Source organism: Dryobates pubescens, chromosome 29 (assembly GCF_014839835.1).
Source record: "Dryobates pubescens isolate bDryPub1 chromosome 29, bDryPub1.pri, whole genome shotgun sequence".
Taxonomy (NCBI): domain Eukaryota; kingdom Metazoa; phylum Chordata; class Aves; order Piciformes; family Picidae; genus Dryobates; species Dryobates pubescens.
In genome coordinates, this window is record NC_071640.1 from 3,314,880 (window position 1) to 3,337,724 (window position 22,845).

Sequence of the window (22,845 nt, forward strand, 5' to 3'; positions counted from 1 at the left end):
CAGGCAGTGTCTGTCTGTCTGCCTGGCTGTCTCTCTCGGTGCGTGTCTGTCACCAGGGGTATTTGCAAGGTTATTTCTGCTATCCAAAGAGCAGGAGGAACGTTTCCCTCCTGGATGGCAAAACGGTGCTGCCTTCAAAGCGATCGGAGGCTGAATTGCGGTTAAATAATGTATCTTTGCAAAGTGCTGTGAGATCAAAGGAAAAATTAAGATCAGAGACGTTTGGAGAGCACCAGGGGGGTATTGGGGAGGGGGGGATGGGGGCTGGGGAACGTGCTGTGTTCGTGGCTGGGCTCCTTTTCTGCGGCGTGTCCTGGGAGCTGGGAGAGAGGCACTGATTGTGCCCTCCCCACCGCATCCCTTCTTTGCTGCTGTGCTTCGCAGGGCACAGCACTGGGCTCTCCCTGCCCTCACCCACAGGCCATTCAGAGGGAAATGAATGGTGGGTGAACCTCCCCGTGCCCAGGAGAGTCTGGCAGAGGAGGGGAGGAAATCCAACTCCCAGTGTCCGTTTACTCAGGAGAGCCGATTTTCCTGCTGCCGGAGCCGGGAGAGCTCTGCAGAGGCACATTGATCACTGCTCAGCCCTCAGCCAGGTCACCATATCCTCACTGGTGGCTTGGGCACATCCTTCTCGTGGTGTCAAGGAGAAGTCAAGTGCTTCAACGCCAGGAGTGGTTCTCCACCCCGATGCGCTCGGTGCCTCACGGCGCGCTGCAACCCTTGCAGTTTGGTGGCTTTCCTCACGTCCATGCTTTCCCTTCCTCCGGCTCTTGCTTTCCCTTTCAGACCCTTCTTTCATTTGTCCCCAATCCATATTTTTGCATTACAAGCGAATTTTGCCGGCTGGGCCCTCGCAGGAGCCTCCCTCCTCTTCCAGCGCAGCTCCAGCATCTGCCACATCCTTCCTGCTTCCTCCCCTCTGCCCCTGTCACCTCCCCGACCCCTGCCAGGCCTCACCCCAATTACTTAACCCCTCTTTCCCTGTGTTAATCAGGTGTTGCCAACCAACCCAGAGGAAAGCTGGCAGGTCTACAGCTCTGCCCAGGATAGCGAGGGGCGTTGTATATGCACAGTGGTGGCACCTCAACAGACGATGTGCTCGCGTGATGCCAGGACAAAGCAGCTGAGACAACTATTAGAAAAGGTAACAGCTGACCCCTTTGGGGAAAGGTGGTTTGCTTTGGCATGACCTGTGGGGGCCAAAACACCAGCCAGCTGGCCTGAGCTGTGGTTTCCAGGGAAGATGCACCCCCCCTGGGCCAGCTATCCCACGCCGGAGTCATCCCCATGTGCATGGTGGGGTAAATCTAAGTGTTTCCGAGGCATGGAGGAAACAGGACCATGGCTTAAGATCGAGTTCAAACTGCTGACATCAAAACAACAATCCTGAACCATAAAAAAAAAAAATAGGAAAAAACAAAAAGATGTAATTCACTTTTATTTTTCCCATTATGTTAACACAAGCAGTTTAAAAGGATGAGCCTCAACCAGATGAGAGGAGATAGAATTAAAAACCCCCAAGCCCCATGCACTCCTAGCCAAGCTGATATTAAAAAGGTCAACTCAAACCAGCCCGAGCTGTCGACATCAAACAGCAGAGAAATGACAGCCAGTGGTTTGCTTTCTGATGGTTGACATCCACTTGATTAGTTTTTAATAGTCTGCTGCCCGAGGAGATCAAAGAATCTCATTAGGGAAACGCTCCTGATAACAAGAAATTTTCCAGATAATAGGGGTTTCGTTGAAGAAATTGCTGCTTCATGGGAAATGGTGCTCCTCTCCCTAAAAATCTAAGTGGACTCCTGTGCTGGGTGTGTAATTATCCCTCGTGCCCTAGTGCTGCGTTGGCATGTGTTGTGCATGGCCAAATAAAGCTGCTCCTGCTGCTTGCAGGAAGCTGCTGTGTTAGTCACTGGGAAGGATACGAAACCTACCCTGAAGTGGTTGGGGTTTTTTTTTTTCCACACACCCCACCCCCTCCTCCTGATGTGATAAGGACAATAAATTGAGGCAGGAAACATTTAGCCCTAAAACACTTCTTTGGTATGTCAGAGGCGTCTAAAAATAATTCTACCACCCCACTCCCCCCGCTCCCCAATCGAGCTTTTATTTTCCCTAAGCAAGAACAGCAATTGGTCCAGCAGCACGTTCGTCTGAGAGGCTGCTGCGGGCGTTCTCTCAGCAGCTGACGCGGGCGTCCGGGAGCCAGCGAGTTGCCAGAGCTGCTCGATAAGCATTAAAGAGCAGGATCTGACCCCGTGCCCTCTGCTTAACGGGCAGGCGAGACCTGGGCTAACATCTCCGCTGCAGGGTGCCTGTGCTGGGTGGGGCTTTCCCTCCTGCAGCTCTCCGGCTGCCGCTGCATGAGGTGAGGGAGGAGCGGTGTTTCCAGGCGTGTGTTGTGGGGATGTGGTAGCGGCTGCTGCTCTGTCTGCCTCTCACTCCTATGCTAACCTAGATGAGCACACACCCCTCCCAAAATAAAGAACAGGCTTCTTAAGTTGCCAGACAGCTGCTCTTTGAGGAAGGCTGAAATGCTCAGCCCCGTAGGAAAACGCCACCGCAGGGAAGAGCTTCCAGCTCCCCAGGAAAGATTTCAGACCTGAAAACTCCTTCCCTTTCCCCTGGCATTTTAACTCCAGCTCTCTCTGTGATGGGAAAAGTCTTCCTGATTTCTCTCTGCCAGCCTAATTGTGTCAACGAGGTAAATTGTGTTTGGATTTTCAAAGGAGGAGACCTGGCAGTCACCTACAGCAATAATAAGGCACCGCTTGTACAGGCAAGAAACCAGCTGCATTCGTGTGCGTGTGTGAGTCTCCTGTGTGTGTACACAAACCAATTCCAGCAGCTCCACTGCAAAGCTCTGCACAGAGCCTTCAGCAGCTTGAAGGTACTTGGAGGTTCAAAGCTGCCAAGGTGCCATCTACCTGGGTCATCTGGTGTAGGTGATCCTGCTCTGGCAGGGGGGTTGGACTAGATGATCTTTCCAGGTCCCTTCCAGCCCCTGAAATTCTATGCCTCTGTGATACCCTCCCCACAAGGCCACAGGCATATGTCGATGCTGCTTGGGAGTAGGTCCTGGGCACCCCATCAGTGCAAAGAGCAGGCCCTGAGGGAGGGGAGGTGAGCCAGGTCTGCTCGCCACCGCACAGACTGTTCAGTCCCCGTTTTGACACCAAGCTGTCTGAGCTCATCTTTGGCTGGAGCACACTGAGTCCTTCCAGCCTTGTGTCAGGTGCTGAGTCCACAGCTTGGACTGCACCCAAGCCCAGGCATCGCCTCCATCCTGTTCATAAACAGATTATTCTTCCTCTTCAAAAGGAATGTTTTTTGGCCCTGTTGTCTGGGAGGACTTCCTCCTCTGATGGTTAAACCATCTTTGGCTTCCTGCCAATTCTTCTTCTTTGCCAGCACTAATTTCCAGATTAAACAGTTCTTTCTGCTGGCTTGATAGTCGCTCCAAGGTGTACACAAGGAGGACAGAGACATCTCTTCTCAGCCTTCTGGTTTGACTTTTACAGTCCTTATAAGATGAACTTCTCGTGTCCTGCTCCCCCAGCTGAGCTCCACCAGTTCTCTGCTAATTCTTCCTGGAGACTACAGAATTCTCCCTCAAGATGCCTCATGCTGTTGCTCTACCAGCTTGTCTGCCTCCCCGAGGTTTAACATGCATCCCAATTCAAGCCCCAAAGATGGGCTTGGAACGGCCCTTTCTGAGCTGACATGAAAAGCTGATCCACAGGGAAGCTTGAGCAGGACCGAAAGCATGGATTTGACCATATATCTCTTCCTAGGGTCATCCTGACTCTCCATTACTCTGGTTTCATACTGAAGCGACTCAATGTCAAACAAGAGCAGCCCTGGAACTTTCATTTGTATCAATTTTCTATTTCAAATGCTAAAATTGACTCTTTTTCCCCCAAGACACTCACAGGTATCTCTTTCATGGTAGCTTGATGGAAAATGAGGTTTCATGTCGAGATTGTGTGCTCCACCAACGGAGGCAAAAAGCGTTTTAGCTGATATTTGAGGATAGCAGCTAATGGATGGAGCTGAGGGAATTTGAGAGGCAGTCTCCTTGAGGCTGGGTTCATCGGAGCACTTAACACAAATGCTTAAGTTTAAGCTATGACCAGCCTCGTTGAAATCTAATCATTTGCCCAAGTGCTTTGCTGGATCAAGGGTTTGATGTGCTAATGAAGGAAAACAAGCACATCTCCAGCTGATGAAGCACACATTACTGGCAGAGATCAGGAGCGATAGAGACTGACTCTCTACAAGTCTGGCCAGAATCTTGCCTGGCTGAAAACAATATCAAAAACAAACAGGGAGAGTCTGGACATCCCCAAAATAGCACAGCCACAGCAGTTCATTTTAGGTGTCTCAGTGCAGAGACATGTGAGGAGGCTGTTTTCCTCTGCAGTCAGAGGACAGGCAGACTCCTCTGGAGGTGATTCAGAACAGAAGCCTGAACAAGATGCTCCAATTTGTTTCCTCTCAGAGTCTGTCCTTCCTCCCCATCATCCAAGAGGCAGAGTAAGGAACCCCTTCTAACCCCACTCAAGGGTATCAGTACAGAAATGCTCTTTTCTGCTTACTTGCAGCTGGACCTCTAATTTGGGTTAGGCATTAGAGGAATAAATGAGATCCTTTCTGTGTGCTCCCTGCAAGTCATTCCTCTTCCATCCCTTTGGAACAATTCTGCTGTGTAGATACAGCTGGACTCAAAGGAGGAGGGACTGAATTACCAGGATAAAAATACCTGCAGACCAGTCATGCTTGCCTAAGACTTCCCATCTCCTGCCTCAGGGTAGAAAGAGGTCTTCAAACTCCTCCACATCCAGCTCAAGTAAATTAGCACCCAACCGTGTCTGCTGAGAACTGTGTGGACCCCGAGGGAGATATGGCTGAACAGGAGCCACAGAAGCTGAGCTCGGGTTTAGCTCTTTTCCTCTTCAAACCAAGAGAGCCTTGTTAAGCTCTTCCCTGCTCCTCTCACCTCCCTAAGCAGCTCCTTGCTGGTAGTCAGGATGGATGCTGGGTGATGTGTCAGGGCTCAGAGACTGGAAATAGCTTCCCCCTTTGCTGAGGAAGACTATTAGACCCCTGGAGCAGTTGTAGTTGGTTCTACAGAATGCCTCCTGACTGGTGGCCTTTGAAATACAGGTCATCCATGCAACTTTAAGAGTTCCCTGGACTAGTTTTCCTGTCATCATGCATGAGCAATGGGCATTTTGATCACTTTGGAGCTGCAGACACCAAAGTTGGCATTTGACCCTCATGAGATGAACTTCTCAAGTCCTGTTTCATCAGCTGAGCCCATCTCTCTGCTAATTCTTCCTGTAGACCATGAAAATCTCCCTCAAATGCCTCATGCTGTTGCTCCACCAGTCGTTCTGACTGCCCCAAAGCTTGAGATTCATCCCAATTCAAACCCCAAAAGATGGGCTTGGAACAGCCCTTCCCGAGCTGACATGAAAAGCTGATCCACAGGGAAGCTTGGGCAGGGTTTAAACCATGGCTTTGACCCCACAAATCTCACCTGGGTCATCAGGCCGCCGTTGCCTCTCCATTGCTCTGGGCTCACTCTGAAACAACTCAGTGTCTCAAACAACTGCCTGGTTCCAGCAAGCAGTCTCCAAGAGCTGGCTGCATGCGGGTGTCCTGCTGTCCCCTGCCTCTGTCACTTGAGGTAAGTCACAGCAGCCCAGGGAGATTTGCTGGAGGAAACACTGCACTTCCACCATCCTCTCCCCCATCCCAGCCTGGCTGCGCCTGGGCTTTGGCAAGGACGGAGACGGGAGCGGATGTGGCAGCCTGGGCTCTGGGAGGTGTCTCAGAGGGGATCCGCAGAGACGGTGCTGGCTGGCATTTGGGGTTTGCTAGACACCCACAGAGGAAGAGACTTGAACCAAGATGCCTTTAATGCGAGGGCCCTGACGCAGCAGCACGCTCGGGTGCCTGATTCATTTTAGACTCCGGCGTCATCCCTGCCGGTGCCGACAGTTCCGAGGGTAATGCAGCAGCAGCAGCAGCAGGGCCACCCGTCGTGGGCTGAGCCCCACCATGTACAAACACGACCATCTTTGATGCAAAGGCCTAAAATTACACTCATGGCTTCATGCTAAATAGGTGCTTAGGTTCCTGCTGAAGTCAGAGCTTCCTTCACCCTCTCCCAGCCTGGAGAGAAAAAAAAAAGGAGAGAAGGGAATATCTTAATAAATCAGATGGCAGCCAACCTTCAAAATCAGGTCAGCCTAGCTAGCATTTCCTTACACCTTCAGCTCTTTTTCTCACCATGAGGCCAGCCAAGCTCCCTGCATCATTTCCTTCTCCAGGACCAGATGGGAGCAGCGCGGGGAGCCGCCGGGATGCGGCATCGCTCGGCTAGGAGAGCTGCTGGGGCAGCGCGGCCACCCGAGTGGGCAGGCACACCTCAGCCTCATGGTACTTCCCAGCTTCAGGTTGCCTTCACCTGCAGCTGGAATTGGCTGTGGCAGAAGCTGTGTGAAGAGCAGGGCTGTTTGGATAATGAGGTTTTTACTGGCTGGGAGTAAAGTTTGCACTTAGGCAATCAGTAAGTGTCACTTGTGTACGTGAAGAAATGATGATGTGCACCTCAGCCAGAGTGTTTTCTGCTCAGCTGAGAGCCTCTCCTCATGCCACAGCAGGAGCTGCTCCAGCCTCTCCAAGAGGCCATCAAGAGTGAGGTGTTTTAGCCTGGACTGCAACCCTTATTTGCATGTGTGATTCTTAATGTAGTCTCTGCAGCGGGGCAGGATAAATGTTGGTGCAAGCAATTTGCTCTCCTTTAGAGCATGGGGTCGTAGTACTGGGAGAGGCTGTTGATGAACTGGTAAATAATGCATGGGCTGATTACCCTTTAGTTGTGTTGACTGCCTAGGAAAAGGTCAGCACTCCGCATTGGGATGCAAGCAGGGCTGCCTTTGCTGCTGGGGGAAGCACCTCCTTAATGAGTCCCTTTCTCCTTTGACAGGTGCAAAACATGTCCCAGTCGATAGAGGTGTTGGACAGGCGAACTCAAAGAGACCTACAGTACGTGGAGAAGATGGAAAACCAGATGAGGGGACTGGAAACAAAATTTAAGCAAGTGGAAGAAAGCCACAAGCAGCACCTGGCAAGGCAGTTTAAGGTATGTGTGCTTTCCAAATCACTAACGAGGCTGTGGCCAGGGATTTACTGGGGGGGAGTGGTGTGCATGGGGGTGTGGCCCTTGTCCCTGTCAGCTCATGCAGCCACTGGTCCAGTTCTACACTGCACTGGTGGCTGCCCACCCGAGAAGCTCCCTCCTACCCAAAGCATGGCCAGATCCAAGCTGTGGCATCTCCTCCTCAGCCACAAGCCATAGGGTGGAAGCATCAGTCTTTGTGGTTTTGTGCCCACAAACCACTTTAGTGCCCCAAAGAGCAGCACTGCCCCATGAGAGGGGGGTCTGCAAGGAAGAGCCTGGGGCAGCTGAGGTCAGCCTTGAGCTGGATTCCCCTCCACAACCAGGCAGTCCAGGACCTGATTTTCTTGGGGAAGAGTCAGGAGCTGGAGCTCCATTTCCATTTCTGCAGCACTAACAGCTGCCAGCAAATCATTCCCCTCTTTGGGGTGCTTGTGGCAATGGGGCAAGCAATCAACCAAATCGATCCCACTCAAAAAAAAAACCAAACCCCAAACCAGAGTGTGGCTCTTGGGGTTGGGCTGGCAAACTGCACCTCTCAAGGCTGTGCAGGTGTCCGGTACTGAAGTAAAGGAGTTGGCAGCAGAGCCAGCACCTTCTGACGGATTGGCTGTGCCCTGACCTGGTGTCATGCAAATGAGAAGCAAAGATCTCAGCCTCTGAAACGAATCTGTCGCTGCAAGCCATGGTCAGACTGTCGAGAACTTGATTGAGAACCAAGGAAATGGCCAAAAACCCAAACTGTCAGCAAGATTTGGAACCTCACATTTCAGTCATGCTTTGGATTAAGAGACCTAAAAAAGGCAAGGGAGATGGTTTCTAGCGGAGTTGGGGAGATATTTCTGAGCAGCCACCCAGCTGATTGCCAGCTCCGACCCAGCTGCCTGCTGTTTGAAAAAGCAAGGCTTTTTTTCCCCCCATCTCTACATTAAATACCAAAATACCAAGATGACATCAGAAAAAAGCTGGGAAGGAGGCCCTTAAAACTTTTCACCAGTTCCACCTCCTCCTCTTCCCCCATCTCCAGTTACTGCAGGACCCTAAATTTAGCTCTGCAGCCTGGAGGGAAGAACCATCTTTCTGATGAGAGGAGGAGTTTATCATTTATTATACTAACAATAAACCAAGCTTTTGAGTTTATCATTTATTATACTAACAATAAACCAAGCTTTTTATAGTTTATTAATAATAACTATGAATATTTTAATATCATTATTACTACTACTATTGTTATTTCCATCCCTCCTCCTCCCACCCTGACAGCTTTAATCCCTGTTATTGATGATCTTTGAAGTCTTTTCCAACCTTATTGATTCTATGATCCTATGATTCCATTTCCACCCCTCCTCCTCCCACCCTGATAGCTTTAATCCCTATTATTGATGATCTTTGAAGTCTTTTCCAACCTTATTGATTCTATTTTCACCCCTCCTCCTTCATCCCTGATAACTTTAATCCCTATTATTGATGATCTTTGAGGGCTTTTCCAACCTTATTGATGCTATGATTCCATGATTCTATTTCCACCCCTCCTCCTTCCACCCTGATAACTTTAATCCTTACTATTGATGAGCTTTGAGGGCTTTTCCAACCTTATTGATTCCATGATTCTATGCTTCTATTTCCACCCCTCCTCCTTCCACCCTGATAACTTTAATCCTCCCCATTGCCTTCCAAGAGGCTTGCCCCGGGGATCGAAAGTGAAACAGCCAAACACCTTCACAGTATCACAGTACCACATCACAGTATCACCAAGGTTGGAAGAGACCTCAAAGATCATCAAGTCCAACCTGGCACCACAGACCTCATGACTTAACCATGGCACCAAGTGCCACATCCAATCCCCTCTTGAACACCTCCAGGGATGGGGACTCCACCACCTCCCTGGGCAGCACATTCCAATGATGAATGACTCTCTCAGTGAAGAACTTTCTCCTCACCTCCAGCCTAAACTTCCCCTGGCACAGCTTGAGACTGTGTCCTCTTGTTCTGGGGCTGGTTGCTAGAGAGAAGAGACCAGCCCCTTCCTGGCTACAACCACCTTTCAGGTAGTTGTAGAGAGCAATGAGGTCTCCCCTGAGTCTCCTCCAGGCTAAACGACCGCAGCTCCCTCCCCACATGCAAACAGCAGGTGGCAAACCAAAAACCCCCAACAACCCTCCTCTTGGCTTAAATAGGATGGGATGGGAAGGAGGAAAAAAAAAAAAACAACACACCAAAACCTGAGGCTGAGACCCAAATTTCACACCCCCCCCACCCCCTTTGCCCTCCTCTCCCGAGCCTGATATCCCAACCCTGAGCGCTGTGCACTTGGCTGCTGTGCGGCAGTTTGGGGCAGCGGCAGGTAGGCTCTGTGCGCTCACACGCTTCGTTAAGGGCTAGGTGCATGCATATTTATGTCTGCTCATTAGCTGCTGGAGCAAAGCATCCTCAACAAAATGCTGCTGTAAACGAGGCCATCATTTAATTTAACAGCAACAGCAACAAAACACTAATGGTGCTAACCAGAGAACCAAGAGAGAAGCCTTTATTTCTGTGAAATAAATCTGATAATGACTCGGATTTCCTTAATGTTCTTTCTAGCATGCCTTTAAAAAGAAATATAAATAAAAGGGGGATTTTGATTTCTTTTGGGGGGGGGGGGGATGGGTTTGGGGGTTTGTTTTGGGGGTGGGGTGGCTTTTTCTTCTGTTGTTCCTGGTCTAATTTGCTGCCAAAGCACCGCTTTACACTTACCCAGCCGCAGCATTTTGTTTCCGCTGATGCCAGCGGTAAAAGCAACACAGCAGAACACAACTGCGAGGGGTTCGGAAGCTCTCTCCTGTTGGTTTTGGGGTTGTTTTGCTTTTCCTTCTGCCTTTTCTCTCTCTCTCTCTTTCTCTCTCTCTCTTTAGTTCTGTGAAGAGTATTTGTCTATGAATGGCTATCTATATAAGGCAGGCTAGCCAGCTAGATCCTCAACAGTATTTCATTTTCTTGCTTACAGGGCTAACTTAAAAGCAAGTTTTTTCAATGCTGCAGTGACTGAAGAAGCAGTTCACTCCCATGTAACCATGAAAAAGAGGGCCACAGAGCATTTTGCACCATGCATTGATTTCTCTTTTTCATTTTTGGTCCCCTTTCCTTTCCTTTCCCCCCCTTCCCCCCCCCCCCTCCTCCCCCCCCCTTCCCCCTCTATTCTTTTCATTATTTTCCAAATTAGCACCGTAGCTCACTCTAAGGAACCTTGAACCTCCCAGCTGAGAACCTTCCTTTGCATGCAATTGTAGGTGGCATTTCATGACTAGTTTTGAAACCCTTGTCAATGCATACATATCTCTCTCTATATATGAGTTGATTTTCTTTCTTTTCTTCTGATTCTTTTTGGTTCTTTCTTCTTTTTGTTTCTTTTGGTTTTGGTTTTCCTTTTTGTTTGGAAAGAAAAAAAAAAAAAAAGCAAGCAAGCAAACAAAACAACAACAAAAAAAAAAGAAAAACAAACCTATATATACCACACAAAAACCCAACCCAACCAACCAACCACCCAAGGAACTCTTTGTGTACGTGACCTGAAGCATGTAACCCCTAAGATGTTGCATTCAACAACAAGAAAAAAAAAAAAACAACAAATGATAAATAAAGGCCTTTCCCAAATGTTTCGGTGTTCTGCAGCCTGTTTAATCTTGCTCTTTTCTTGGGACACCCCCCCCCAACCACCCCCCACCCCCACCCCCCAAATAAGACCTAAAAGCCAATTTGAATGCTTAATGAGTGGGGGAGACCCCCCCCCCTTCCCCTCCCAAAAAACCAAACCAAAACAACCCCCCCCCTAAAGAGCTAAGTGAGAAGCCTTTGTGCTCACCGTAGGAAGCGGCCAGGTCGAGGCAGAGGGTGGCAGATTTTTGCACGCATAGCACTGAACCAAGCTTATTTTAACCTTGCAGGCGATAAAAGCGAAAATGGAGGAACTTAGGCCTTTGATACCAGTGTTGGAAGAGTACAAAGCCGATGCCAAATTGGTATTGCAGTTTAAAGAGGAGGTCCAGAATCTGACGTCAGTTCTAAACGAACTCCAGGAAGAGATTGGCGCCTATGACTACGAAGAGCTTCAGAACAGAGTGTCAAATCTTGAAGAAAGGCTTCGTGCATGCATGCAAAAATTAGGTAGGCTCAGAACGACATGGTGGCACTGGTTCAAAAACCACTCATCCCTCCTTGGAGGTAGAGAGAGATGTTAGACTGGACATCTCCTTGGGCTCGGCCTGGCGGCGAGGGATGAGCTGGCGCAGCCAGGTTGGATCCTGCAAACAGTTACCCTATGAGTAACCTGAATCCCGGGAGCTCAGTCCTGCTGAGGATTGCTTGCGTGAGCCACGTTGCTCATGGTGTAAGTGCTTCAGGATCAGGCCCTCCACTAGGCATGTGGCTTCGGGCGGCGTTTGCATAAGCGGATGGTGACGTGCGGGGGAAACGCCCGGCCCCCGGCGAGCGGGCGCTTATGCAAAGCAAACACATGCCCCCCCCCCTCCCCCCCCCCCTTTTGCTTCTGCATCCATGTCTGGGCTGGTTGCTGGACCCAGCACACCAGCAAAGGTCTCCACACACAGCTTTAAGCAGCGTGTGTGCGTGCGTGTGCGTGCGTGCGTGTGGTCGCAGGCTGTGGCTCAGTTTCCCTTTCCCTCTCCTTTTCTTTGCATCTTGCGAATCCCAGTTGAGAAGAGCATGATGGAGCTGGGGGAGGGGGGTTGATCCGGTGCAGGATGTCAGTCCTCCCCATCTCTCCCATTCCCTGAGGGGAACGGAGGTGGCATGGAACGGAGATGGAGCCCCACCCAAGCAGCGCTGCTAAGCCATCCGAGATTCATCCGTGCTCTCATCCAGGGAGTATTAACTGACCGCAGCCTGCGGGTCCGTTGCGGGGAGGCACCTCTGAGAACCCAGCAGCTGACCCCCAAACCGAGGGTGCAGGAAGGGGGGGGAAGGAGGGCACTGCCTTCTGCAGCTGCAGGAAACCTTCCCACCGCCGGTTGGCCCAGCTCTGGCTTGATTTAATTTCTCCTTCCATTATTGACTTTCTTGTTAAGCAATTTAGATAATCTAAACACATTAACTGCTCTGCAGTCTATTTCGGTAGCACATACGAAATTACACTCTCAGGTAACTCCATGGAAGATCAGATCTCCTCTGAGCACTCTATACCCTTGGCAAGGTAACACTTTGTTTCTCTCTTGTCTCTGCTGCTGGGGTTGCTTTTGCTTGTTTCTAGATGCCTCCACACTTCTGTAAGCAGACACCTCCCATGTGTTCCCCCCTCCGAGTGCATCCTGTCCTCTGACGCCTTGTACAGCCCTTCTAGAGCACAAGGCTTGTGAGGAGCAGCTGAGGGAACTGAGGTTCTTTAGCCTGGAGAAAAGGAGGCTGAGGGAAGCCCTTCTTGCTTTCTACAACTCCCTGGAAAGAGGTTGGAGTGAGGTGGAGGCTGGTTTCTTCTCCCAAGTAACAAGTGATAGGACAAGAGGAAACGGCCTCAGGTTTCATCAGGGGAGGTTTAGGTTGGACATGAGGAATAATTTCTTCCCCAAAAAGGTTGTCAAGCCCTGGAAAAGGCTGCTCAAGGCAGTGGTGGAGATTGAAACTCTGAAGGGGCTTCAAAGCCTTGTAGATGTGTTGCTGAGGGACCTGGCTAAGTGGTGACCTGGCAGTGTTGGACCTGATGATCTGAAAGATCTCTTCCAACCAAAACAATTCTGTGATCCTCTAAGCTGCCTCTCACTTGAAAACTCAGGGAGGGAATTGAATTTCCACATGAGCCTGGATGCTCAAAGGTATTTGAACTACAAGTCAGGCACTGAGATACCCCTGAGGAGTTGCCTGGCAGGCAGGGTCTAAGCCCCCTGCCCCAGCTAAGTGAGAGGGCAGAGCCTGATTTCTCATTTATTAAGAGCTCTGCCTTGCCCAGGTTTGCTCTAGGGGCAGAAGAGGCTGAGGAGAGTTGTGCCATTGCTTTCCACTCCATGTCTGTGGTCCTTCTCCTTGCCTGATGATGGCCACAGGGGAGGCAGCAGGGCTGGGGCATGTCAGGGAAGTCCTGACCTTGTCCTCCCCCACTTGAGATCCTCCCTGACAGAAACGAGGGAGGTGGTGATGACTTGCTGCTTCCTGTGTTAGCAGTGCCTAGTACCTGCAGAGTTATCATGGAGAGACTACAAACATCTCAGGACTGACAGTCCTGCAGTGGGTAAGATAAGAAAGGATGGAGAACAGGCCCAGGAGAGGACAGTTGGCCAAGGTCACATAACAACCCCCACCTGGGATCCCCACTTTGCCAGCACAAGGCAGCTCTGCCCTGCAAATGGCTTTTCCCCTTCTTCCCCTGTCCAAGGCAGGGGTGGGTGTGATGAGAGCAGATGGTGGCCAAGGAGGGGTACACTTGCTTCATCCCTTCAGCCTATCTCTTGAAGATGAAAAGGAGCTGTGGGTGCTAGGGGGAGGGAAGAGCAGCAGGACCAGGGACCAGGGATTTGAGTTTCCTGAGGTTAGTTCTTTAAAGCAAACCATCCTGGATCCCACAGCACCTCGAGAGCCAGCCTTGGGGGAGCTGCCCAAGCCTGCCTGACTCTGCCAGAAGAAGGGAAGCTGTGGTGATCCTCTTGGGCAGGCTTTAAGAAGTAGCTCCCCCCCAAAAAAAACCAAACCCTCCATAAACCACAGAGTTTGCTCATGGACCATTAGCTCCTTCTGCTCTGGGCCATGTCTTGGCTCATCACATCCCTCTCATGCTCAGGTCCTCCAGCTGGGACATCCACCCAAGGCAGGAGCCCAGGTAAGACTGAGCTCTGCTTCTCACTCTTGCAGGCAGCCTTTTCTAGAAGCTTCTGAGGGTCTTTTTAATCTCTTTGAGGCTTTCTTTAGGCTTTTTTTGGCTGTGCCCCTTCTTCCTCCTCTTGCTGTCTCCACACCCCTGAGGTCAGGGCAGCTTTTCTACCTCGGGGCATTGCAGCACCCCTGGGTGCTCGTGGAGGCGAACACTTGAGTCTCGCAAGGGGTTCACCTTGGAGGGTTTGCTGCTCACCCAGGAGGGTGATTCATTTGGTCACTTAACAGCAAGCAGCATGGATTGAATTTCCAATGGTGTTGATGGCTCTGGAGCATAAACCAGTGGAAATGGCACTTAATTGACCTAAATTTGGCTAACAACCTTCCAGACACTTTTGCTGCCACACGCTGAGCTTCTGTTTGCTGGGGATTGCTGTTCGCAGCAAATTAGCTGCTCAGAGGGATCCACCTGATGCTTCAAGGAGCATGTCTGAGCTTAGAATTGCTCCTGCACAGGCCAGCAGTGCTGAGTTGTCTGCCTGCTAGAGCTCAGGGTACAGCTGACAGAATCACAGAAGGTTGGGAGGGAGGCTCAGAGGTCATCTCGTCCGACTCCCCCCCCGGTGAGCAGGGACATCTCCACCTGCATCAGGTTGCTTGGGACCCCATCAAGTTTGACCTTGAATGCCTTAGCTTAGAGCTCCCAGAGCAGGGTCAGGGAGCTGCTGCAATAAGCACAGGACAAGAGAAGGGGATGTTGCCACGTTCCCATTCAGTTTCCCTCTCCCCATCCTCCAGAATGCTCTGCAGTGCAGCAGCTTTTTCCTTCCTAGACAAAGTCCTGGTTTGCATTTTGGATTTCCTAAGTGTTATTGATGGATCAATAGTGAAAACACTTCCTGACCCTGGCATGTGTGTGAAGGGAAAAAGGAATCAATACAGGCACAGCCAATCTGTTATTCTGTTTACACTCTGAAGGATCACTATTTATACAGGGATTTGAACGTGCCCGTGAATGTTCCTAGCAGGAGCCTTGGAGCAGTGGAGAGGTTGTCACTCCCTGATTCAAGGGGGAAATCCACTCAGCTGTGCTCCCCAGGCTCACATTTGCCTGAGAGCAGAAGCTTTCCCACCCCACAGTCCTGCTGCAGGGATGGGGACAGAGCCTTGACAAGGCTGCCCCAGATGTTTTGGGGATAGAGGGGCTCCCAGCCAGGTGACAGAGACAAGGGCAGGGCATGAGCCAGCTGCTGAAGGGCAGTCCCCCTAAAAGGCTCAGCACCCATGGGTGCAGGGCTGTAAGGGGCAGGGCTCTGCTGGGCAACCAAGCAGCAGCTTTAGGGCAATCACAGGCTGGAAATGTCCCCTGTGTGAGTCACTGGAGTCTGAGAGAGGATGTTTGGTGTCTTGGGCTCTCACCCCAGCTCTACTCCCAGCCCACCACCTTATGCTCAGCTCTTCACCTGCAGAGTAGACACTGCTGAGCCTGCCCTATGCTGCTGGTGGGTGCTTGAAGGCTGTGCAGGCTCCTGCTTCATGTCTGAGCATGGGGAGATGGAGGAATCCTCTCCTGTGAGCTACTGTCCAAGAGAAGCAGTAGAAGACAGACTCCCCTCTGGGAGACCCCAGCAATCTTCCTGCTTTTAATGACTGCTAGCCCACAGAAGGGGCAAAAAACCAGCTGATGGTGTTCAGACTGTGGTGTGGATCCCACCAGGAACAGAGAGAGGGGTGAGTGAGGACCTCTGAGGCTGTAGTTGTCCATCCCTGGGTGGTAGGGCTGGGAGAACTGCTGGGACCTTGCCAACCAGGGATCTTAAAAGAACCCTTTCAAGCTTTCCCCCTGGCACCTGAGTGCCTGTCTTAGCTTTACACCAAGGCAGACAACACCTTGCTCTGCATAAGAGCAACCCTCTTGCATTGCTGAAGAGCTGTTGTGGCTGTGCCTCCAGCTAAACATGTGTGAGATGCAGCCTTACCACTTGCAGACAGCACTGCTTTACCCTTATCAGCTGCTGCTGTCTGCTTTATTTTATTTCCCCCACCCCCTTTTTTTATATCAATGAGCTTTTACACAACCTTTCTCTCCAGGGAAATGGAAGGGAAGAGATAAAGTGACAGCAATGTAGGGCTGTGATAATGCTAGGCAGTGTTGAGCAGATCTGTGATTAGAGCCAGGCTGGTCCTCTGCAAGGGTGGTTGGCAAGACTTTAGGCATTTGTTCTTTTAACCCCTTGCATCCCTTTGTCAGCATCTTGCTCTCCTCCTGAGCTGAGCTTTTGAAAGCATCAGACAGGCAGGAGGACAAGTTCCCCTAAGTCCTGTCTCAGTGAGGCCAGGAAAGCTCTCTGCTCTTTGGTGGGGTCTGTCTGTACCTGCCTGCTGTGGGAAGTCTGATGGTGCCTTTGGCTATGCCACACTGATGCACATGAAGAATAGCTTCATCTGTTAGCCCCAAGCTAAGGTAACCCCTTTGGCCACAGGTCAGGGCTGAGGTGGGTGGATGTGTCCCGTGGCCATGATCAGAAATTTGAGGGGGCAGATGAGAGCAGGCTAAGGAGAGAGGCAGCTAGGACATAATGGAGGATGGATGTACTGGGAACATTCAAGGTCAGGTTGTCTTGGGATCTGAGCAGCCTGATCTAGCTAAAGATGTCTCTGCTCACTGCAGGGAGGGTTGGACTGGATGACCTCTAACAGAGCCTTCTAACCCAACCCAATCTATTATTCTGCTTGGTAATTTCGAGCAGAAGGACCTTGTCCCAGTCTGGAAGGGCTTAGCATCACCTTCACAGGCTCCCACCTGCAGCCCTGCCCTTGGGCACCCTTCCCTGGGCAGTGGGGCCATCCATACTGCAGTGCAGCTCAGCAACCCTAACACCCAGAGCTCATCCCAGCAGCACCACCACCACCTTCCCCTTCCTCAGCCTGCCAGAGGCTTCCACATCAAAAAGGAGAAGTCAGGAAGCAGCTCCTGAACTTCAGGCTGTGGCTGTCCCCTTGGTGCTGCTGACATTAGCTTGCCTTGCTCAGGAGATTGCTGCTGCAGGACCAGCTCTGCACTGAATGTGTCCAGGTTTTAAATGAGTGCTCCTGTAGCAGCAGACCATCCAGCACCAGCTCACAGTCTCTCCTGCAGCATCTTCTTCTCCACTTCCCCTCGTTCCTGAAAGGCAGAGCAGCAGCTTTCCTGCAACTTAAGGGTAGTGCTGGAAACAGGAACTCAATGTATAGCTGAGGCTGGAGCTTTGCCTCTATTTAAGGGTGTCCCCAGGGGGATGCTGGGTCCAGTGTCAGGGGACAGAAACATGGAAGGGAAGCAAGCTGCCATGGGGAGCCAGCATAGCAAGCTGGAGGAGAGAGGTGCTGCTGCTTCCTCACCTCGTATTTAGGAACTGAAAGCACAGCCAGGCACACAGCTGGGCTTGCAAATGTGCTGCCATGCCCACTGAGTTGCAGAGCATGAAACAGCGGGGTGGAGCCCTTGGGGATGCTCCCAAACCTGGCTCCCGGTGCTGTGAGGCTGCACCTCCCCGTTGTGGTGATGCTGAGTCTGGGCAGGATTCCCAGGGCGGCTCCCGAGGAGCCCCTGGGACGTTCTGCTTCCCATCCTGCTGCATTTGGGCTCCTCTCTCGGAGGAGGAGCTGGCAGAGGAGCTGGGAGGAATTCATTAGAGTCTCTGAAGTGTGCAGCCAGGCTGGAGAGCAGAGGAGCTGGCTGGTGGGAGCTGCTGAAGGATCTTTGCAGGGATGAAATTTCTGTGGCATAGAATTTTCCACCTTTCTTTCCCCCTTCCCTCTGCATAATGCCTGTTGCTAGCAGGGCTGGCATAGGCACATTGGGCTCTTCACACTGGCTCCAGCCACTCTATTAGAGCAGCAATGTTGTAATACAGCTAATTTCTCAGCCACTCAACCCTGGCTAATTCTTCTCATTTGCTCATCTATGACATGAGAAGCCAGGCTGGCTCAGGAAAGCTGCTGTGTTATGGGGTGGGTTTTTTTCTGTCAGGGCAGTGTGATGCAGGATATTAAGAGGCATGAAACAAGCAAAAGCATCCAACAGTTGTTCTTAGCTTCATTACCTCCACTTAAAGCAGAGCTGCCCACCAGTGAGGGAGAGCACTGGGCAGAGTGGTGCTGGGTGGTGGCCAGCTCTGGTGTCCCTCACTGGGGCTTTGGGGGTGGCCTGTGGCCAAAGGAGCCCTGGGGGTGGTTGGATGTGGTCCTCACCAGCCTTGCAACTCTTTTACAGCTTGTGGCAAGCTGACAGGAATAAGTGACCCCATCACAATTAAAACCTCGGGGTCCAGGTTTGGATCCTGGATGACAGACCCTCTGGCTCCCGAGGGAGAGAACAAGGTAAGACCACAACAGCTTCACCTCTCTGTTCCCACCTCCCACCAGAACGGCTGAGGACATTGCAGCCAGGCACCAGAGCCCAGGCTGTGCTCTGTGAAACCTGTGGCAGGTCCTAATTCGTGTCCTGGGGCCCTGCTGGACTCTTCAGCAGTGGGAGGGGGGCTGAGGATCCCACAGGGAGGGAGGAAGAGGATGGGGCTGAGTAGCCCACGCAGTGGTCCCTTCCCAGGGTGGGTGAAGCTCACTGCAGGGATGAGTATGAATGGGCTCAGAAATGTCACCACGAGATCTGTGCCCCCCTGTGGGAAGTTCAAAATCAACTATTTGGTTTCTCACCTGGGACTGGCAGCCAGGAGGGAGCTGGGGCTGAGCAGAGGGACCTGTGGTCCCAGTCTCTGCTGCTCTTCTCCTGCTGCTGCCTCTGATAATGACATCTGACTGCATTTGTTCTCCATCCTCCACCTTCATTGTTGTGAGGAATTAACTGGCTGCAGCCAGAGAGAGATTTGTTTTGGTCTCTCTCTTTTTTTTTTGTTCCATTCAGACCACTCAATTTTGATCCCAAGGAGGTAGGAGGCCAATAACTGGCTGAAAATCAATCCAGGCTTCCCATGACTGATGGAATGGAAAATAGCTCAAGTGTTTGCTGAGGATTTGCAGGCAGCAAACCAAAAACAAAAGCCACAAAGCTTGGCTGCATGCAGCATCCTCTGCAAGGGGTGAAGGCACCAGCAAGGGCTGCAGTGGGGCAGCTCCTCACAGAGCTTTGCCCTGTGAGCAGCTTTCTGGAGCTAAGAGAGGACAAGGGATGCTCTGGAAGAGTCACCTTTGGGGGTGGCTCCTGGGAGGGGATGTGCAGCAGTGATTCACAGGTTGTATCAGGTTGGAAGGGACCCTCAGAGGTTGGAAGGGACCCTTGAAGTTTGGAAGGGACCCTCAGAGGTTGAAAGGTTCCATTGAAGTTTGGAAGGGACTCTCAGAGGTTGGAAGGGACCCTCAGAGGTTGGAAGGTTCCATTGAAGTTTGGAAGGGACTCTCAGAGGTTGGAAGGGACCCTTGGAGTTTGGAAGGAACCCTCAAAGGTCATCTTATCCACTGCCCCCTCTTCTCCTAATGAACCAGCAGCAACTTGAGAGCAACACTTCCCTCCACCAACCAGCTGGCTGGCACTGGCTCTCCAAGACACCACCTCCATGTTCTGTAGTTACCAAACAAGATGTCACCTGTAGCCCCAGTAAGATCCTAATTACAAAGTGAGATGGGAGGACTTTACCCACATCACATCTTGATCTGCTCAGCAGAAGGGACAAGCTTGCAGCCCTTGGTGTTTGCTGCATCCCTCAGCATGAACATCCTTTATGATCTGTGAAGGAAGAGCCAGGCCTTGGTGCAGCTGAAGCTGGTTGATCAAATGCTAAAGGTTTTCCCATGTCTTCAGAGAGTTTTTGTCTCAAAGCAAGCTGTTTGGTTTGGGGTTTTTTTGATCTTTTATTTCAACCCATTCCTTTTTCTTCATTAGCTTTGTCATGAGAGGAAGCAAGCAGAATTCTCTGGACTGTGACACTGGCACAGGTTGCCCAGGGAGGTTGTGGTTGCCTCCTCCCTGGAGGTGTTCCAGGCCAGGCTGGATGAGGCCTTGAGCAAGCTGGGCTGGTGAGAGGTGTCCCTGCCCATGGCTGGGGGATTTGGAACCAGATGATCTTTGAGGTCCCTTCCAACCCAACCCGTTCCATGACTCGTAGTGTGTCTGCTGTGAGTTTCATCAAACCCACACCATCATGTGCACTTCACTGGCTACTCAGCAGAGTGGAAAACTGGGGATGGAGTGAGATGGGAAGTTGATCATAAACACCAAGCCCCAGGAGGTGTTTGGTGGCTCCATGTGGTCGTTTGTTCGTGTCAGGAAATCGTTGAATGCGACTGAGGAAAATTGCAAATCTGGCAGCAGCAGCCCTGCAGCAAGGCAGTGCTGGGAGCTGAGAGCTGGGATTGATGTGTGTGGGCAGGAGGAGGTTGCTCAGAGCCAGCTGCTGTGCTGAGACGCTGCTGCCCATCAATCTCTGCTTCTCCAGAACGTGAAATGCCTCTGGGTCCTGCCACCTTGCAGTCCCCCTGTCGGAGCAAAGTGAGGGGTGAGCTCTTCTCCCAGGGAGCAAGCCACAGGACAAGAGGAAATGGCCTCAAGTTTCACCAGTGGAGGTTTAGGTTGGACATGGGGAAGAGGAGGCTCAGGGGAAACCTTCTTGCTCTCTCCAACTACCTGGAGGGAAGCTGTAGCCAGGTGGGGGTTGGTCTCTTCTCCCAGGCAACCAGCACCAGAACAAGAGGACACAGAATCAAGCTGTGCCAGGGGAGGTTTAGACTGGAGGTGAGGAAGAAATTCTTCATAGAAAGAGAGATTGGCCATGGGAATGTGCTGCCCAGGGAGGTGGTGAAGTCCCCATCCCTGGAGGTGTTTAGGAAGAGCCTGGATGAGGCACTTGGTGCCATGGTTTAGTTGATGGGATTGTGTTGGGTGACAGGTTGGACTTGATGATCTCTAAGGTCTCTTCCAACCTGGTTAATTCTATTCTATTCTTTGTCTGTCTGACCACTGAGCACAAAGCCTTGACATGTAATTTTTTTAAGGCCAGATAAGGTAAGGAGAGCAGCAGAGAGACAATCAGTTTGCTGGGGTTGTTTTTGTGATTTCCCAACCTGGTTTCACTGAGTGCAGCCATCTCCTTAAGTGAGGAGCAGTCACCAGCACCACAGCTGCTGGCAGAAGCTCTCCCAAGGCACTTCTCTGCTGTGGGCTCAGGGACGTGCATGTCTCTTAGGATGAGGGGCAACAGGTACAAACTGGAACCCAGGAAGTTCCACCTCAACATGAGGAGGAAAAACTTTGCTGTGAGGCTGCTGGAGCCCTGGAGGAGGCTGCCCAGAGAGGAGTCTCCTCCTCTGGAGACTTTCAAGCCCTATCTGGATGCATTCCTGTGTGACCTGCCCCAGGTGACCCTTGGGGTTGGACTGGATCTCTGGAGATCCCTTCCAACCCTTACCACTCTGTGATTCTAGAATTCCCTGGGGCTTTCACAGCCTTCCTTAAGCCCACAGTGGAGATACAAAGATCAGATCCATTCCCCACCAGTGTTCCCAGGGAGGTAACGAGGGAGGGGTGAAGCTCCCCACGAAATTTTTACATCAAAACCCAGCAGCTGGAAGCAGCTGGAAGCAGCTGACACACTCCCACTGGGCATGGATGTTTGTCTGCTCCCCCAAGGGAACCTGAAGCCAGCCCTGTTGCAGAGCCAGTGCTGTCAGGTGTTGCAAAGTGCTTTGCAAAAGATCCCAACATTCCCCCAGTCCACATCCTTAAAGGGCTTCCCCCTTGCTTGTTTCATTCACTTTTTCTCCCTCCTAAACAATTCCTGCAGCAAGCAGCTGCATTGAGAATGTCACTCACTGCCTGGCTGTTTCTTCTTGATGCTAACTGCAGAGCTTTGTCATTTGCCTCAGGATTGGTTTCATGTGACAAAAGCTTGTTGGTTGTTTTCTTGTGGTGGAGGAGTCTAGACAGTGTCCCTAATGAACTGGCACTTAAATGACAACCCCAAATCTCTCCTCCATCCACCTACAGCAAGGTTTGGATGTCTTACTCATCTTTTGAGTGGCCTTGGTTTCAGCCTTTGATGCAGAGATGTGTGATTTATGCTTTGGTTTGTAAACCAATATGGATTTTACCTGAATTTCCTTGACAAGGAGGAATTGCATCCATCACCTCCCCGTGCCAAGAGAGTGAATTCCTGCCCAGCAGCTGGTATCACTCACTGAGCGCTGCCCTGGTGAGGCTGCAAAGCAGCAGCAACGTAACCTGCTGGGTTTAGCAAGAGGAAAGCTGTTAATTACCCTCTGGAAGGACAGGGAGGGTCATGCAGCAGTCCCAGGGAACCTCTTAAGCTCCCAAGCTCCTGGGGAGATCCCATGTCAGCCCCTGGAAAAGCTTTGCCCTTCAGTTGTTTTCTTGGCTGGGTTATTCTGGGTGTAGTTGGCAGGTGTTGGGCACACCATTGGCCAGCAGTTTGTGCTCCCTGCTCTGCATTTTGCTCCCAGCTCAGTTTCTAGGGTGATGATCAAAGGGCTCAGTTTCTAGGGTGATGGTCAGAGGGCTCAGCTGGATGGTTGAACTTGGTTGGTTAGAATGGAATGGAATAGAATAGGAATGGAATGGAATGGAATGGAATGGAATGGAATGGAATGGAATGGAATGGAATGGAATGGAATGGAGTGGAGTGGAGTGGAGTGGAATAGAATAGAATAGAATAGAATAGAATAGAACAGAACAGAACAGAACAGAACAGAACAGAATTATCCAGGTTGGAAGAGACCTTCAAGATCATCAAATCCAACCCAACACCATCTGATCAACTAAACCTTGGCACCAGAAGAGTTTGGGCTGCTCAGCCTGGAGAAAAGGCAGCTCCAAGGAGACCTTAGAGCAGCCTTCCAGTCCCAGG

General features: G+C 51.2%; 1 protein-coding gene across 2 annotated transcripts in view; it reads left to right on the forward strand.

Moving 5' to 3' along the window:
• The window catches only part of OLFM1 (olfactomedin 1), a 38,126-nt gene that overhangs the window by 13,542 nt on the left and 1,739 nt on the right, over positions 1-22,845 (forward strand). For both annotated transcript variants that reach the window (XM_054174477.1, XM_054174476.1), the window contains exons 2-5: positions 998-1,147; positions 7,001-7,156; positions 11,116-11,335; positions 18,243-18,349. In XM_054174477.1, coding sequence (XP_054030452.1) covers positions 998-1,147; positions 7,001-7,156; positions 11,116-11,335; positions 18,243-18,349 — 633 coding nt within the window. The remainder of the gene's footprint in view (positions 1-997; positions 1,148-7,000; positions 7,157-11,115; positions 11,336-18,242; positions 18,350-22,845) is intronic.